Source organism: Onychostruthus taczanowskii, unplaced genomic scaffold (assembly GCF_017590055.1).
Source record: "Onychostruthus taczanowskii isolate IOZ18803 unplaced genomic scaffold, ASM1759005v1 scaffold27, whole genome shotgun sequence".
NCBI lineage: Eukaryota > Metazoa > Chordata > Aves > Passeriformes > Passeridae > Onychostruthus > Onychostruthus taczanowskii.
Window position 1 is genome coordinate 8,591,300 of NW_024500017.1, and position 19,118 is coordinate 8,610,417.

At 39.8% G+C, this 19,118-nt stretch overlaps 1 protein-coding gene across 4 annotated transcripts in view; it reads left to right on the forward strand.

Annotated features, from left to right (window-relative positions):
- Positions 1-2,027: 2,027 nt before the first annotated feature.
- EFR3A (EFR3 homolog A) overlaps positions 2,028-19,118 on the forward strand; it is a 76,590-nt gene continuing 59,499 nt past the window's right edge. For 3 of the 4 annotated variants that reach the window (XM_041407596.1, XM_041407599.1, XM_041407598.1), the window contains exons 1-3: positions 2,028-2,096; positions 6,532-6,584; positions 12,134-12,214. In XM_041407596.1, coding sequence (XP_041263530.1) covers positions 12,202-12,214 — 13 coding nt within the window. In that variant the 5' untranslated portion in view covers positions 2,028-2,096; positions 6,532-6,584; positions 12,134-12,201. The remainder of the gene's footprint in view (positions 2,097-6,531; positions 6,585-12,133; positions 12,215-19,118) is intronic. The other variant, XM_041407597.1, reaches the window with a different exon arrangement.

Below are 19,118 nucleotides of genomic sequence, written 5' to 3' on the forward strand. Positions count from 1 at the left end.
ACCATAATAATGCATTTGAATTTTTGGCTGATGAAAAAAACCCAAAACTTTCCTCTAGGTTTCAGAAAATAAGGAGGATTATTATCACCAGCTATACTTAAAGGACAAAGGGCAAATGTAGATCTATGTAGTTCTGACTGTTGTTGGCAGAAACCTTAAGAAATTGGCTGCTAATGCCAACATGTTCTGCTTTGCAGGCAGCAACTCAATAAACATATTTATGGAAGGCTGACTGTTCACTGTGTCTTATCACTTTCTTTATGTTTGGCCCCGAGAGTTCAAAGCCATAAGCTGTATTTCAGAAATTATATAAAAGAATAAGAAGGACTACAGTTTACTCCTTTAATTTGCTCAGCTGCACCCACATGTTAAAGTCTGTCCAATTTTCGCAAATTAACATGTTTTGGATACTGCTGAAAACTGTGAGACATGTAGACATCTCACTTCCTCAGTTTCACATTTATAGGGATTGTTTTCAAGGAACACAAATGAAACACTGATCCTGTTTCTAGTATTGGTGAAAGGAAAGTTTCAAGTATTTTCAAAAGCATAAGAAAATGAAATGCTAGTTTTTAACAGATGCAACATAAGCAGATCTGAAGTCACTGAAAGATATAAACTCAAATGGATTGACATGTTCTCCTTTAGAAGGAACTACTACAACAGGAAATTGGCTTTTAGGGCTATATGCTGGATCGATGGGCCAACACCAATGCATGAGGTTCATCAAGGCAAAGTGCCAGGAGCTGCACTTGGGTCACAACAGCTGCATGAAGCACTGCAGGCTTGGGGAAGAGTGGCTGGAAAGATGCTGGCGGAAAAGGCCCTGGGGATGCTGGTCAACAGTGGCTGAACACGGGCCAGTGTTTGTTCAGGTGGCCAAGAAGGTCAATGGTATCTGGCCTGTATCAGCAATAGTGTGAGAGCACTGACTGTCTGCCTGTACTCAGCACCGGTGAGGCCACACCTCAACTCCTGTGTTCAGTTTTCGGTTCCTGATGAGAAAAAATGACATTTGAGGCGCTGCAGTATGTCCAGAAAAGGACAACAGTGCTGGGGAAGGAGCTGGAGCACAAGTCTGATAAGGAGCAGCTGAGGGAGCTTGGAGTTCTTAGCCTGGGGAAAGGGAGGCTCAGGGGGACCTTCTTGTTCTCAACAGCTGCCTGGAAGTAGGCTGTATCCAGGTGGGAGTCGGTCACTTTTTCCAGGTAAAAAGCAACAGAGCATGAGGAAATGGCCTCGAGTTGCACCAGGGGAGGTTCAGTTTGGACATCAGGAGAACATTCTTCCCTGAAAGGGTGGTTCACATTGGAAAAGGGTGCCCAGGGAGGTGGTGGTGTTCAAGCACTGCACTCGGCTCTCAGTGCCACGGTGCTTGACAAGGTTATAGGTTGGGTTCAAAGATCTTGGAGGTCTTTTCCAGCCTTAACGACTCTGTGAAAGACTTCTGCTTTCCCCTTGCTTGTCTGCAAAATCTGGCATAAAGGCATCAGATCTGGAAGCTGGCAGTATTATTTCAAGGAAAACAGACCAAGAAATTGTGCTGCCCTGGGCTTCACTGATTTTCACGGAAGTTTGGCATCACGGTCTTTGTAGGTGAATTAGAACTCCGATCTCAGGAGAGCGTCCAGCACCGCTCGCCCTCCCCTTCCCCTTTCTCCAGCTGAGAGGAACCCAGCGACCCGCCCGGGCCGGACCCACCGGGCACGGGCACCCCTCCCGCCCGCAGCACCGAACCGCCCTCACGGCGCGAAGCCGGGCACGGGGAGCACCGCCCTCAGGAGCCGGCGAGCCCACGCCGCAAGGGCCTCTGGGAGTTGTGGTCCGATTCGGCGGCCTACCGCCCTCCCGGCCCGCGCCAGGCGGGGCCCCATGTCCAGAGGCTGTCCCTCCGTGCCGTGTCGGGGCGTTTCTTTGTCCGCCGCGACCCCTCGGCGTCCTCTCTGTTTGGGATGGATGGGCGGAAAAGGAGACGGAACGACTCCGGATAGAACTACAGCTCCCGGCGCGCACTGCGCTACGGAGCGCTCAACGGGGCGGGAGGGGGGAGAGGGTGAAGATGGCGGCTGCTGAACTGAGGCGGAGGGGAGGCTGAGGTGAGTTTGGGGCAGGCGGGCAGTGTTCCGGCTACTCGTATTCACCCTGGCGGTCGCCTCCTCGTCGCGATCTCTCGCTTACTTCCCCTTCTCCACGCTTGGGAACTAGGAGGATGAGCCAGAGGGGTGGGCGCTGAGGGAGTGGCGAGAAGCTCGGGCCGCCAGGCTGCCGCAGGAGGAGAAGCCTCAGGGCATGGCCTCAGCCTGGACCCGCTGTGGCTGCGGCTCGGGCTGTCCCTGTGGGCGCTGCTCCCGGGGAAGGGCTGGCAGGCTGGCTCTCCGCCTCCGGACGGCTCTGCTCGCCGCGGGAGCTGTGGGCACGGCGAGCGGATCCCCCCGCTTTTACCGCGCGGGGCTGTGGCTTTGGGAGTTCCCTCAGCAAGTTTTCCTCAAATGGACCTTAAGACAGCGAGATATTAACCGGACGCAATGCAAATTGACAGGAGGACGGCACAGTGAGCTTTCTTGGCTTCGTCTTTAAAGTTAGTTGTGCATCACGGAGCCGTGCTTTAGATAATTAAGGTGTGGGTTCACAAATCCTGTTACTGAAAACCGTAGTACCATGTTTATTTTTGGATATGTCTAGAAAGGTATCCCGTGGTCCTTTGAGCCGAGATACAAGGAAGAAAAGATTGTGGTGTGCATTGTCTCTATGCTGTTGTAGGACTTGTGGGAAAGCCTATAACTTTAAACCAGAGTTATAATTGCTGTATCAAAACCCAGTTTGCTTGCCCAGGTGTTTCACTTTGCAAAGCTACATCAATGTTTGCTGTGCAAACTGAGTATGTAAGCTAAACCCAGAGTTAACAGCCAAGGCTTTGGGATTTTTATGAATAGTAAATAACTAAAGCATTTGTCATTAATTCTAAATATGTTGAAATATTTTCTCAAGTAACTTCAGGACGTCTTTCTTGAAGACTTGGTGTTAATGCTCTTAAACATATGGTAAAGTTTCTTTGAGAAATTGGCGGTTTGGAGTTGAAATCTTGATTGTAGTGCCCTGATAGACCTATCCATAGGTTTTGTTTAAGCCTTTTAATGACAGCTTTAATATTTGTCTAAAAAAGGCTGCTAGAATGAGATTCATTTCTGATTCAGGAAAAAATTTTACAAAAATGTAATTAAAATACAGTTTGTGCTTTAACATCTGTTTTAGATGTTGCCAATGTTTGCAGTTCATGATGGGCAATAACTTCTCTCTACTTCTGATCCAACCTTATGCAGTAGAAAAGAATGAACAAATTTTATATTGCATGCAATTGAAGGGGGTGTGAAAATACTCACCAGAGTCGGCAATTCGAGTATAATGGAAAGGGATTGCACTTCTAATTATAAAATCTGAATTATAAAGAGTATGGGTTAGAAACAGCTTTGTTTGATGTCAGTGACTTTTTGCTGCCCAGCCTAGCTCCATAAGGAAGTAATCCTTGTAAAGTTACCACACAATTTTTAAACAATTTGAAGATATAATTTGAAGTGAAAGCAAATCATGTTTTCCTTAGGTGCATTCTGTCTTGGGTAAGAGAGCAGGGTAGTCTCATTAATTGAGCCAGCTTCATACATGGCATTTCCACTCCAGCTGAGAAAGGTAATTCAGATTGAAGTCAGGTACTTTCCCAGAATTCCACTGTGGTATGTAAATCCATTTTATATTGCATTTTTTGGGTTCTGGGAATCATAGATGGAGCTTAATGGTCTATATTTAGGAATGAACATGTGATTTATTAATCTTGCATTGCACTGGCCATTTGCCTACTTTGAAAGCTAAAGGTATTGATTAATTTTTCAGAGAGGAAATATGAGTGGGGAGCTAAGTGATCTAAAAAGTAAATGTGCAGTGGATTTTTAATTTTGCAGTTCATGCCTGTGTGGCTGTGAGAGGTGCTTCAGCCTCTGCCTTTATTTGGCTTAAGTTGGAGGAATGAAAAGGAGTCCAGATGGCAATTTCATTTTGGAGACTCAAAATCAAATTAAATGTTTATGATGTTACATAATAACGTAACAGAGGGATTATTGGAAGAAAATAGAAAATCTCAGGTATGCTGACTTCTTTACCTGTAACATAGAGTTTTATACATTTTTCCATTTTAAGTTTTTTAAAGAGGTCCATTGTATTAGGGCATGCAGGAAAAAAACTCTGCTTTTCTGTTTGGCTTTCAATGCCATTTCTGCAATCTTGTGATAATAAGAAATAGTTGTGCTTATAAACTAACCTTTAATTTCAGATCCCATGTTAGTTAATGGAAAAAAAAATGGAACAAACTGTATTTTTATCTTTTTTGTGATTAACAATAAATTCACATTGAGTTTCCTAACCAAATGGTGTAAAATCATCTCAAAACAAAACTGAAAGTTTTTCTTTAGAAGAAGAATTTTATGTGTCATGCAAGTGTTCCTCTGTCTTTTAAGGTACATTTACTAGCTTCACACTTTTATTATAATTACATTTAGAACTATTGTTCTATCCTTAGAAAAAACACACTGACTTTTAGTCCTCCACAGAAAAGTGGGTGTGATTTTGTTTACCTTCCTAATATCCAGGAGTCAGTTGCTTTGGTGAAGAAAACAGTGTATAGTATTTGATATCCATAAGTTGCATCTGGTGATCTGTCACATGCCACAAATTTACATGGAATGTGTTAAACAGTAAGTGTTAGGCTAGGAAGCTAAATGGATCACATGATTTTCCATAGCTCTCTTTTAATTAGCTAAGTTCTACTTCGTCACATTCTGTGGGGGGGTTTTCCCTCTTTTTGTTAGGTAAAGTTTTATCTCAGTGACAAATAGCTGAGCAAATTCAGAGTGGGAAGCTTCTTGGTTTGGGTTAGTTCTGTTCTGCTGTAACAGGTGACAGCATCTGTGGATTAAACTTCGTCCTAGGCCAAGCGAGACAGTGACTGAAGACTTTATGGAGAGGAAATTGTGTGCTCTGTTCTGCATGTAGAGGCCAGGCCACCCCCATGTGGGACTTTTGGTCACATTTCAGATCACAAAATGACTAAAACCCCAGTGAATTATTTTAAAACAGATATTTTCTATATGTTTTAGTAGATACAACTTTTGTAGTAATTTCTGCAGAAAACTCTTCTAAAAATCTTTTAAAAGTGAGTTGACTTTGCTGAGAGCAGGGGTTGTGTTTTAGGAAAATGTATTGAATTCCTGATTGCCGGAGATGGTCAGTAAAACACTCTTGAGTATCTGGCACTTGACTCCCTGAAACTCTCATCAGGTTCTCTGCTTTTTTTTTCTTTAATGTCAGTAAATCTGTTTTCTGTAATGTTTCAGCTAGGTCCATAACTACATTGTGAACCAGAGGTTTTGCTTCTCCATGTGTCTGTTGGACATGACAATCTGCAGCACATTTCCTTTTGTAAAATTACACTGCCTCTCCTGCTGCCCTTGGAGAGGGACATACAGCTTTCTAATAGATGGGATATTTTAAATAACTTACTTTGAAGTACTATTTTTAATCCCAGTTGCTGTCAGCAAATTGGAACATTTGATTGAAATGCATATACGAGAATAAAGTTTATTTTTAGCAACTATGAGCATTGCTTTAATATGTAGTCATTAAAACATATGTTGACCAAATGAAGTGTTTATTTTCGCATTATCCATCCATGGAATTGCAGTTTTTTGGTGTATGTATACATACAACTATTAGCTGAATATATTTTGTTTAAAAATTTATTTTATTTTTGAAGAAAGCAACACTCAGTATCATTAACTGAGATTTTGTTGTTATTTGTGGAAAAGTACGTTTGTGGGGAATTTGCATTTGGCAATGAGTAAAAGCCAAATGCACTGCTTTAATACAGAAAAATCTTCAAATAATTTGCATTTTAGTGCTAATTAGATGAACAGTAGATTTGGCTACTTTTGTATCCAAAATAGATTGTTGTAACTTTGGATGAGTTCATTTTATGAATATACTTAATTGCATCAAAACTCCTTTGAGCAGCTATTGTATATAGGATTGCACTCTGATCTAAAATCTGCATTTTTTCATACTGGGAGAAAAATGCCCTAGGAAGTGCCACACAGGTTTTTCAGTTGTTTTTTGTGGTGTTGAACAGAAGCCTCTCTCAGGCATTTTAACAGGGAAGTGCTGTGGTTTAGAGCTGAAGTGGAAGTATCCTGTGAGATGTGCAGGATTTATCATCCTAAACAGTGGCACTTGGGAAGGTCACAGTGCTCAACAGAAAAATGTTTACTCCAGCATCAAAGGCAGGAACAGAATGACTGCATTTCAGGAACGGGCAAAATCTACATCTAGTCTGGTCAGCTAAGAGGATATCTGGATTTCTGTGCTAACAGCCTCTCTGGTATTGGAACTGAAGAATGCTCATTCTGCATGAGTTACTGAGTACATTTGGATGTAAATGGTCTTAAGCTATATCCTTGACTTTGTTTTTTTTGTTTGTTTTCTTGATAGTTTCTTATGTTTTTACAAAATTGAAGACAGATCCTGATTAACAATGCCTGGCAGTAAGTATTCTTATCTTAAGTACGTTAAGACAATATTTGGGGGTGTTTACTGTTAAGGTATTTTCTTTGGGGTTTAAAAATTAAAAAAAAAAAAGGAAAAAGAAGCATTATACTTGCTGTCATTTATAAGAATTTTAAGATGTTAATATTATCTACTCTCTGCCTTTGTAAATCTCCATATATTTTACAAATAATAATATGAGCTTTGCATTTGCCTTTTTGATCACTGCTTCACAGTATATCACTGAATTTTGTGATTTAGACAGTGTTCTGAAATAGCTGGATTCAAAAACTAAAGATATTTTTGATATTAAAAAGCTATATTTTGATGTAGCTGTAATCCTATCCTTGGAAAATGACAACTAGTGTTTATAGAAGATAGAATTGCTATTTAGAATAAAAAGTGATAATGCTTAAAATTTTTGATGTCCAAAGTTAAATGAGATTTTTGAGGCAAATGTTTCTAAGAATCAAATTATTTACCTTCAAGAATAGCAAATTTCTCTAACTCAATGGATTGAGTTATAAAGTATGTTAGAAAAATACAAATTTAACTATTCCTTTAATAATTTCTTCTATTTAGAAAAAATTCTATGTGATCTGTAGTAACATTGCTAACGCCGGTCTTTGGATAAAGTAATCTGCTTTGTCAAAAAAGTTACAATACCAGTCATACTGAGTGCATTCTAATATAGGTTTGTAGTGAATTTCATGAATGCTTAATTTCATGAGGAAGTCTTTGAGCATTTGTTCTTTGCTGTGATTTGTAATAAGCTGTGGCTGTGGGCACTAGAAATGGCTTGCAGTAGTTCTGTGTTGTGTCATTTGAACCCTGGTCATGTAAAATACCTTACTGTAAGTAAGATGTGTCACACCTGTCATGTGAAGGAGTGAATGGAATTTTTTAACCAATTAAACTGGAAAAGTAAGGTTTTTTGGCATTTTTGTGGTGGTTTTTTTTTTTTTTTTTTATTTAAACCAGATGTGCTTATGTTTAGGGTCATTAATATCAGTGCAAGTAGAGTTTGCATTACTGCATTCAGATGGGAGTTAAAGGAGACCAGAAGAGCTGATTGCAGTGTTTATCTGTGCAAGACACTCAGAACTACATTTATTTATCATTGCCTGTATTAATGAGTGTAACTGTGTGGATGAGGGAAGGGAAACCTAACAGAAATGTACATTGCAGTTCTTGTGACATAACAGCATTTTCAGAATATTTTACTTCCAAAAGTTATGGCAGTGAAGTACAATGGGATTTTAAGGCCAGCAAGCATCCTTTTGTGGCTGGTTGTACTTCTAATCAATAGAGGTAGAGCCTTCAGGAATTCAACTCTGTTGCATGTGGAAAGGAAATCTTCTGGTTGCTAATTTAGGCTTCTCTAAAGGTTCCGTAGCCTTCTTTTCAGAGCAGATTGATGAAACAGGCTGCTGCTACAGTGTTACTTTGAAATCTTAAAGTATCTGTCCCTGAAATCTGAAAAAGTCAGTTGTAAAGGCTGGGGGGTGTTGGTGTGTTGTTTTTATTTTATTTTATTTTATTTTCACGTGAAGTTCTCTCATCCCACACATCAAGAAGTGCATTGACCATCTTTAGGAATAAAACTTTTTCCTAAACAAAAGGCTGTTACAGTGAGATAATTTCCAAAAATGTTTTTTGTCATGTTACAATGATTTCTTTACAAATTGTAGAAAAATAGTGTCTAGTTAACAGGAAATTTTGGTGGTGTTCTTGGGTCACGCAGACAACTCCCTTATCCACTATTGTCCTGCTTTGTTTCCTGGGTCTGTGTAGCAGTTCCTAGTGGTAGCTTCATCCCTCCCCCCCTTCATGCAGTAGTTAAATGAATGTATAGGTCTAAAGGCAGTGTTCTGGAATATCATGAGAGATCCAGATGACTGGGATTACATAAAGACTGAGTAAAAGCTTAATTAGTCTTTCTAATTAAAACAATCTGCAGGACAATATGCGTTTTAACTCCTTCAGTATTAACTGTGGAACAACAGGTATTAGTCAGAACTTGGCTGTGGTAATGAGTGAGAGTGGGGAGATGAACAAAGGTCATCAGCCAGAGGTGATGGATGCTCTTCTCTTTCAGCCTCAGCTCAGCCGTGGCTGCTGGGCTCTGCACAAGTTGTTTATTGCATATTTGGATTTTCACATTTTCTGTTGATGTTTCTGCTTAGCAATCCCACTTAGGAATGTGGGGATTTAGTGCTGCACTAAGTCCTAAAAAATGTTAAGATTTCCATCTCAATGCAATTGTAATAGTTCAGATAGAAAATTTTCAGTCTGCGCTTTACCTTGAGAAGTAAAAATGCTTGGCTTTGACCAGCCATGACATGGCATTTGTGTTGACATCTGCAGTGGAGGTGTGGTGCTCTATCATTGCTGCAGCACTTGGATCAACCTTGCCAAGGTGTAGCTTTTCCCTGTACATTTTATGTTTAGCTTTATAAGTTTTTCTTGTGCAAATAGCATGGATATTGATGCAAATGGTTACACACATGGATGGTGTCTTCAGCTGAAGCGCTAATTCTGAAATGTTGATAAAGCAAATATGTTTTCTCATTTCTGATTGAGTACAGTAAGAGTAGGTTTGAACCATGGCTGTTTTAGTAACTGTTTAAGGTGTGCTTTATCACAAAGAAACTGTGGAGTAAAAGGTTAAATAGTGCTTTTATTTAAAAGCAAAGCCAAAGAACTTATAACCAGATAGCCTCTGCAGTAGGGGCAGTAGGTGTTTCCCACTTGCCTCGTGTGCTCTCAGTTTCCCTGTTGAATAATTTGTGCAGATAATTTCATTTAGCATACTTCTGTTAAGGAACATGGATGGTTCTGTTAGGTTTTTTTGTTGGCTGCATTCGGATTGAAAATGCTTCTGCTAAGGAGAAAAAGCGATAGCTAAGTCATATAAAAATATTTGTTGAAGACTCTCTTTTTGAACATTATGTTCTGGATATTCACACTTAATCAGATGTTTGAGACACAGCTTGGTAGATAAGGAGGTTTTTTTCTTTTCTAGAAACAGCTAACCTACTTACTGGATGTATTCCCTGACTTCAGTGAAATGCTTAATGTAAAAGGCAACTTTTATACTAAAATGAAATTGCTAGAACTAGAAGAATTGTATGTGGCACAGGTGAGAGCACCTGTTGACTATAAAAATATATTTTACTTGTGGTCGCTCTGTCTGTGAATTTTTTAAACTTTTTCTTAGCTTATTCTTTTTGCCTTTGGCTTATGCCATTAGCATAACTATATCTTTGGGTTTCAAGATTTTGTTAATAATAATTGTTAGTTAAATTGTTTTTAACTGATTAGCAGGTCCTTATGACTGACTCTAACATATAAATTAAGAGAAGAAATAAATAAAAATAAGGATTTTGCCTAATGTAATGTTCCCACATTCTTCCTTTGAATTATGGCTGTGAAATGTAGTAATATGAACACCTCCCACACTCTTCTGTCAGATATTTGTTGGTTGGAAAGGGACCATTCTGATTTAAGAGGTACATATATTAGTTATGTGGAAAATATTCCATAATTTTCCCTGTTGGTTGCAGTGAAGAGGCAGTTTTGGTGATTGCAGAATGGCTCCAAGCACGTTCATTAAACTGCATAATATTTTATTTACTCGACCCCCCAAACACCATGTGGCCTTTTGCAAACCCTTGTCTGTGCAGAGGCAGCTCCTCTGACAGCAGGTGGAGCGTGCTGGTGGCTTCCCTGCTTTGTGCAAGGTGGAAACAAACACAAGATGGAACAGTTGAGTAGTGCTTGTCAATTTCTGTATTCATGCATGCTACTTCCTTCCTTGTGTTACTTCACGGTCTTTAGACAAATAAGTGACCCACTCCTCCCTCAAACCCAAAAATACCTATCAAACTTTCAAAATTATAATTTTCTATGTGCATAGAGTTTTCTTGCCAAGTGTAGGAGGGAAAACAGCGCTTGAAATGGAATTTGAAATGAGTGAATTCTTAACTGGCATTTAACATTTTTAACACATTTTAAAAGGCAAATAACTTCCTCATTTTGGTTACTGCCCTCCCAACAATTTTGGGAATATCATTTATTTGTGTTTTGTGATTGTAGTTTTTATTGTGTATGTATAATAAGTAAGAATCGACAAGACTGGTAATGGGAACGGAAGATTTATCGCCCTGTGAAATAAAATTTTGAAATACCAGTGAATGTATTCATAAATGTGTCAATATAAATATTTCAAGGACTAAGCTTTCTAATGTTTTTAGTGAAAATCAAGCCTAGATCTCATTAATTACTGTCTCCACTATTTCCATCCATCATACTTTTTGCCTCATCTGGAATATGTTTCTCATGTAGCCTTCACACTTCACAATGGGACCTGCTACTTAATAAAGCACTTTTTGTAATTACTTAGTTTATTTTTTAGGCAGGAGAAACCCTCTTAATTTTATGACAACATTATTGACTACTTAAAACATGTAAAATAGGTTATTATTCTGTTACATTTTCATATTTCAGCTGTTACAGAAGAGTTACATCAGGGGATGTCTGAAATTTTTGTTTGCTGCTTGATTCTGGTATTTTAGGATGAGACACATTGGAAGACCTGTATCATGTCCTTTTCATCTACTAACCTAAGGGACCACAGGAACTTGAAAAACAGCTGCCAGGGGAAGGTCATGGTTTTGGGCTTCCTTTGGCAGTTTGCCACTTGCTAGGACTAGGCCAGAAAAGGGAAATAACTGCATTTCAGGATGTCTGTAACTATTATAATGCTGTGGTAGCAGAATATGTAGTAGTTTCTTCACGTAATAATATGCAAGAAATTCTTTCAATACAAAAACAGCTGCAGTTTTTTTTCAGCTGATTTTTAGGTGACTGTCTTTTCTACATTGAAAAGAAAAAGTAGTAACTTCTCTAAATGTATCCTTGATTAAGCTAAGAAAAGAAACAAAACAGGAACTTTCAGCTGGAAAACTGTAGCGCTTTGTGCATCTGTTTATTTAACTCGTGGTACCTTAAACAACTTTGTGTGCCACCAAAATGGTGCTTCCTTATTTAATGAATATGCATGGATTTCTTTAAGACTTGCTGGTTTGGAGCAAGTGTTCGTTTTGTTGTTTTTTGTTAAGTGTCATTTCTGTGTACAGATCATCCTGGCTGTTTGGGAAAGTTAGTGTTGAGGAGCAGTTCCACAGAGAGTCAAAACCACTCATATTGAGACAAGACATGATGAGTGATACCATTATCATCATTCATCCTTCCATTTCTTCCATTTGTTTTGGAACACACTTTAATATAGCCAAGAAATGAACAATGGTGTTTCATCCATTTCCTGTTAAATCCTGGATAATTAATTTTTTCAGTTGTAACTTTTGTATGCACAATCTGGGCAGCTAACATAAAAAATGAAATTCTTTAGAGATGAGCTCATTAAGTGCCCATCAAAGCGTTTGTGTGCTTTCAAACTGTACGTGGACATATCCCCAAATATTAAAATGTAGCATAGTAATTTTTTGGGGCTTTATTAAAATATGGCTGTCATTGTTATTTACAGAAATCGCTTTGCAGCTATCAGTCGATTAATCTTCATGTGCAGCCTTGTTTGCTATTGATTTCTGAATCATGGGACGAAAGGGTAAGAAGGCTCATGCTGATTGTGCATGCAAGTGTCCTATTTTATTTTTTGTGCATGACAACAAAGCAGCATTGATTTTGGGAAGCGGGGGTAAGATTTCCATTATGTGATTAAATGCATGTCTCTGGAAAAGCCAGGGTGAACTCCTTTTAAAAGTGTTTTGGCTTTCCTGTTCCTTGATATATGGACTTTCCTTCCCACTGCTGGCCCTTATGAACCTCAGTAACTCTCTAGGGAATCACGTTCCTTGTGGAGTGCTGAAGATGAAAATGAGCTGTGTACACCACTCTTGGCTTTCGAAGACTGCTATTTCAATTCTAGGAAGTTACATTCAAGATTAATTCATGCAGGCATTAGACAGAAATTAAAAAGAGGTGGGGTAGATAGATGGATGAAACTCTTCCAAGTCTGCTGGGAGTTCAGGAAGCATCTGGGCAACGCTCTCAGGCACACAGTGTGATTCTTGGGGCTGCCCTGTGCAGGGCCAGGAGTTAGATTTGATCTTTGTTGCAACCCTTTGTAGTCAGAACATTCTACAGTTCTATGATTCCTAGTCTTAACAACTTGTAGACCTGAAGACTTCAAAAATAGTTGGTGCTTGTGTAACTCATGTCCTGCTTGAGGTCTGTTAAAGGTCTCAGTCCTTTCATTTTTCAAGAAGAGCACAGTTGTGATTCTAAATTGTACTTGGACCTGTTACGGTATTTTGTTGATAACAGTCTGTACTTTGGCTGGAAATGGGCACCCTGAGTCTTTAATTGTGGTTTGAGAATGCTTACTCACTCCTTAGTAAGAGAATGAGAAAGGAATTCCAATCTAACACTAAGCTTTATAATTATGCTAAATTAGTGCTCCTTGCTGGTACTTTTGTAAAGCTGTTAATGTGTAAGCAAATCGGTGAGGATAAAGCTTCATGGATATTTTGTTAGAAGTGCACTAACAAATACCCAATAATTTATGCTATTAAAAAAAATCCTGTGTTTGTTAAACTAGAATGTAACTGTGTAATGATTAGAAAAGGACTTTAGGATGATGATGCCCTATTTGTGAACTTAATATGTAATAAAATATGAATAGTTATAATTGATCTGTGTCTGACATGATTGAGCTGGCAGAGTTCTCTTGTCTGGTAATAAATGCAGTGCAGGCTGTTTTCAAGACTTTCTGTGTGCTTGTGGTTTTTCTATTAAATGAGTTTGTGACCCATTATTGACATTGGTTTAGACATGAGCTTGAAGTTCCTCAGAACTGACAAAACATAATTTTTGCAAATTGAATCTGATGTTGGAATTGCAGTGTGGTTAGAAGTGCTGGTTGTGGGCAAAAACTGCTGGATTGCTGCAGAAACCAGTGAGCCCGTGTGCCCACAGATGTCCTGTCTGGTTTCTACAGAAAGCTGACACTCAAGATTTACTGGTTAACAAGGTGTATTTATAAAATGACTTCTTTGTGTCTAGATGCAAAGCTGTCTGTCTCCTGCACTGACCATCTTCTAGACTGGCCAGTTCAGTCTGGTGAGAAACAGAAGTTGTGGTAGAAAAGGGACCTGCACAGTCTTTAGCTACTGAAGGTGCCCAGAAGAGCAAATCCACTGTGACTGTGTTCCTCTCTAACTCATCAGACATTACAGGAGGAGAGAAATTTCTTTTTACTCATCTGGGATATGTGGTTCTAGGTAGGGATATGTTCCAACCTTATATCCCACTGCTTGGGAGAAGAGCTGCATTTCATTTCTTGGGGGAAACCTGAATTCAAGATGAAGTACTCTTTAGAGCTAATGGGAAAGATTACAATCATGAGAATATTTTAAAATACATATTGACCTAGAAGGAGGAGGTTTTTTTTGTGAAACTTGTGTCTTCCATGTCTGTGTTTAAAACTGTTGCCTATACTTCTGTTTGCTGGTTTGTTCTAAAGCTGCTGTTCTGTGAGGGCAGGATGAACAAGGTAAAACTGTTTGCAGAGAAAGGAAGACATGAAAAATGGAATGTATTGGCAGCTGCAAGGAGCTGTCCTTGATAATACGTAAAGAGGTTTTTTTTCAAATTTTTGACTCCATATTCTTTTAATGTTCTTTTTCTTTTAATGCAAACATGAATGTTTCCATGCCCAAATGGCAGTATCTTATTTTGTAAATACTTTATGGGAAAGTAAAATAGCTAGGAATAGACACAGACAGAGCACTTAATTGAAGATTGGTGATATTTAAAGAAGAATTTTAATTCTGAAACCTAAGTATCCTCTGTGACTGTTTTTTGAAGTAATGTTACAACATTTTTGTTTAGCATTTTATTTTTCATTAATGTCAATACAATTTAAACACTTTTGTTACTGAACAGGAGCAGATGCTTTGTCATGTTTTGAGCTCTGTGTATCTGCCTCAGCAGAACTGCTCCACTGTTTTCTCAGCATAAATATCACAGTATGGTTCTAGATTCACAGAAACACTTTCAGCCACTCTTATGTTAATTTCTGTGTACATTGTGTATGTGTGCAGGAAATAAAATGTATGTAATGTGGTCTTGAACTACTTGTGAACAGAACATTTTTCTTTTAATTAGGAAATGTTTTCCAAAATTTGTGCAAATCTATTGAAGCATGTAGCTGGGTTAGCTCAAATGAAGATAAAACTTGTTTTTGAAGCTCTGGCCATGCTTATATTGGTATTTGGGATGTTTTAATAGAAGAAAGGATCTATAGAACAACACTCTCTTACATGTCCTATGAGCAGCTCAGTGCTTTATGTTGAACTAGTTAAAATCTAGTTTCCTGAGCTAAGGAAACTAGAGCTTACTTTCTTCATTAGCTTTGAGGGTTCCAGAGAGAAGGCCTGTGAACCTTTGCTTCCTCATTAGGAACTTTTAAGCATGACATACATGCGTGTTGCACTCACAAAAACCTTTTTGTGCCTTGTTTTTCAAGTGGCGGTGTGGTACCTACTCCCCTGGTCTGTTTCAGCCCTGTGTGTTTGGGAAGGTGAGCTGCAAGGCAGCGTTGGGCAGGAGTGGAGAATTAAATCCTCCCAGCCTACGTACTGCAGTCATAGGATACCTGCAATGAGGAGGTGATGCAGCGGTTCTGAGCACCCATTTTTCTAAGGAAAAAGATGGGCAGCAGTGTAAGATTCTTGGAGTTCTTACCACTACAGCTGTATTCCTTCCCTGTGGATTGGATTAAGAAAGAAAACTGCATCATCTTAAGGAAATGGAAAAATTCTTCATGTGGCTTTGCATTCAGGTTTTTCAATGCGCAAAGCTTCAGGTGCTTTCCTTCGAAGAAGACTTGAAACCCTGAGCACTTGCTGAGCAGTTACTCATTGGTTTGAAGTGGGCTTGTTGTCTGTAGGGCAGGTGATAGTTTATCAGTGCCATCCTAATAGCTCTCTTCACATAATAAAGATGCGTAGTCTTGACAAAGTCTTCGTGAAATTCTATAAGTAGAGAGTGTTTTGACACTTCTCTATCAGTTTCTTGGTGTAGGGAAGCAACAGCTTCCAAAGCAGAAGACACTACTCTGTAATGCAGATTTCAGTTGACCAAGATAAAACTTGAGACATCTTGAAAACTTTCCTAAGTGTCAGGAGCCATTCCAGTTACTCTTGGGATGCTGACCCTGGAATTAAAACAACTGCTGAAAAGCAGAACTGTTTGTGGTGTTTGAGTGACTGTTTGTGTTCTGAGATGACAAATAATGCCTATGTGCTGCTTCCCTAAGACTGAGAACCAGGCATTCTGTAGCCTGGACTTAGGCACCAAAGTACTGAGTCTTTTAGACAAGTATATATATTTTTACCAGTAGTTGGCCAACCTGCTGATCAGAATTATGGTTTGAAGGCTCCTGAAGTAGACAGTGACCCTTTTGGAATAGTTTTTCCTCTGTCAACCCTCTAGAACTGCTTCTTACTCACCTCTGGCCACCCTGGAGATAGGCTAAGCGTTGCTTCTTGGCCTGTTACCTTTCAGCCATGCCTTGTGTAGCGTCTTTCCTTTCTCTCAGTGTCCAGCTCAACCCAGAGGTGGACCAGCCTATTCTGGTCTTCTGTGTTAGATGTTTCTCCCTAACCTGCCACAAACAGGGAACAGGGTGGTAGGAGAGGTGCAGGTGTTGCAGCCCCTCTTCTCAGTGGAGTGCTAGCCAAGTTAGGTGGCTTGGCCTTTGAGCACACATGACATTTACAGTACAGTTCTCCTGCAACTGTCTTCTGCACTTGGCAAGTGTTCAAGGATGCAGCATTCTGAAAATGACTCATCTGGGTAAGAGAATAGCTTGGGGTCATGGTGAAAGCAGGCTTTGAGCAGAATTGTCTGGAGCTCAGAGGCTGCTTTTATGCCAGGATTGTAACTGTGCTGGGAATTTTCCATTCCCTGGTACCCGTGGATGTTGGGAGGAGCCAGGCATTTCAACAAGCAGATAGGTGTGTTAAGTAGCAGGAGTAGAACAGGGTTGCTGTGATAATGCCTATCCTTCTTTACTTTTATTCAGAATTTAATAGTAGGTAGAGAATGTCCTGCTGGCTCAGTGTGTTACTGGATGTGCACAGTGGATGTTTTGTCATTGTCAGGAGTCTGCTCCATGCTCTGCTCTTTTCCTGGATGGAGGAACAAAAGCAGTTCGTGTTCTTCAGAGAGCACACAAAGCACTAGGAGCCTCTCTTTCACTCTCTGTCTCCTTTAGTCCAGTCGTTTATTTACATCACATTTTTCACTGATTTATGAAACACCTTGTTATGAAATCAGTATTTGCTTAGAAATAAAGGTACGATGAAACAAAAACTCCATGGTTTTTTTCTGTCCACTGGATTTATCACCTAGAAATCATTTCCCAACTGCAAACCAAATTCTGAAGGCAGGAATGAAAGTTGGACTTTTCCTGTTCATTTTTTTTTTTTCTTGAACAGATTATCAGTGCGAGCTGTGAGGAAGAGGGGTCAAGGAGATTTATGTAAATGTGTCTTTCTTGTCTCCTAAAGTCTCTTTTTTGTATTGCTTCAGTGATAGAAGTCAGAGAAGTAAATGACATTGGCCAGCTTAGTAGGAATATAAGTAAGGGCAGGAATTAAGAAGGAAAACTCATATCATAGAGCTTTTTCCACTGGAACCAGATTAGTTTTAGGTAATTTTAATGCTGTATTAAAAATAGAGTGACAGTACTATCTCAAAGCGGGAAAGGAAGAGGATGTGTTGAGGAAAACAGAAATGAGCAAGTTTACTAAAGCAAAGTTACTATGTGAAACCAGCAAAGGTGGGGGATAGGAGGGATAGTATGGAAACACTGCTAGTGGTGAAACTTCAGGAATGCAACTGGAGAACCTGATGTAATGGAAAACTTTCTTTTAATGGATTAGAAGTGTGCAAAACACACTATCCCCAAAATAATATCTTCCTGGAGGATTTGTTCTAATTGCTGTTGGCTCTGAAAAGAATACTTCATTGAAGAAGCTTGGTTTGAGCATTATTTGACTAGCTTGGGGTTTTTTCCTACTTCTTTTTAGTAACTTCATGTGAATTGTCATTTCTTGCTTTCATAAAAGTTTACATTCAAATTATTTTTACATGCTTTTCACCATAGTAAGATGTGCATCTCTCCATGCTGATTCCAGCGCGCAGTGCTGCGGGTTTGGAGAAGAGTAGCTGGAAAGCTGTCAGAAAAGGACCTGGGGGTGTTGGTCAATAGTGGCTGAACATGAGCCAGAGTGTGCCCAGGTGGCCAAGAAGGTCCATGGCACCTGGTCTGTATCAGCAACAGTGTCACCAGCAGGACCAGGACACTGACTCGCCCCCTGTATTCAGCCCTGGTGAGGCCACACCTCAAATCCTGTGCTCAGTTCTGGGCCCCTCACTGCAGGAAAGACACTGAGGAGCTGGACTGTGTTCAGAGAAGAACAGAGCTGATGAAGGGTCTGGAACACAAGTGTGAGGAGCAGCTGAGGGAGCTGGGGCTGTTCAGCCTGGAGAAAAGGAGGCTCAGGGGGAACCTTATCACCCTCTACAACTGCCTGAAAGGAGGCTGTACTCAGGTGGGGGTCAGTCTCTTCTCCCTGGTAGCACGAGATAGGACAAGAGGAAATAACCTCAAGTTGCATCAGGGGAGGTTTAGATTGGATATTAAGAATGTAATCTTCACAGAAAAGGTGATTAGGCACTGGGATAGGCTTCCCAGGGGAATGGTAGAGTCACCATCCCTGGAAGTATTCAAAAAACATGTGGATATGGCCCTTCGGGACATGGTTTAATGGTGAGTGTGGTGTTGGTGCTGGGTTGATGGTTGAATTTCATAACATCAGAGGTCTTTTTCCAACCTTAATGATTATATGACTATAGTTTAGAAGAACTCTGCTTGAAGTCATATCACACCAGAATTAACTTGAACTTTTTAGCTTACTATGATAAATTTTAAGCAGAGAACTGGGTTTTTGGGTGTTGTTTTCATTTTTTTCAAATAAACTGAGTACCAAAATATTTTTAAAAATAAATGTAAAATTTTCAAACCTAGGTATGGATGGGATTTTCCCCATTAAGCGTTACTGCGGATTTGCTGTCGCGGGGTCCGGAAGTTCACATCACAAGATGAATATCCTGTTCTCAAGACAAAAATTTCATCTGCATGTTGGACATTTTCTTGGGCGTGTATCGAAGCAGGTGACCCCCTTCTGGGGAATAATGTGCTCTGACTCCATGATTTCAGAAGGTTGAACAAACAATTTATTAAGCTAGGTTATATTACACTAATACTGTACTATATTAAAGAGATATGATAGTAAAAAGGATACTACAGAAAAACCTGTGAATGTCTGGAGACCGCCACGCCACGCCACAGCTTTGACCTGATTGGCCAATCAATCTAAACAACCATCACCTTCAGTAAACAATCTCTGTAACACATTCTACATGTGCCAAACAACAGA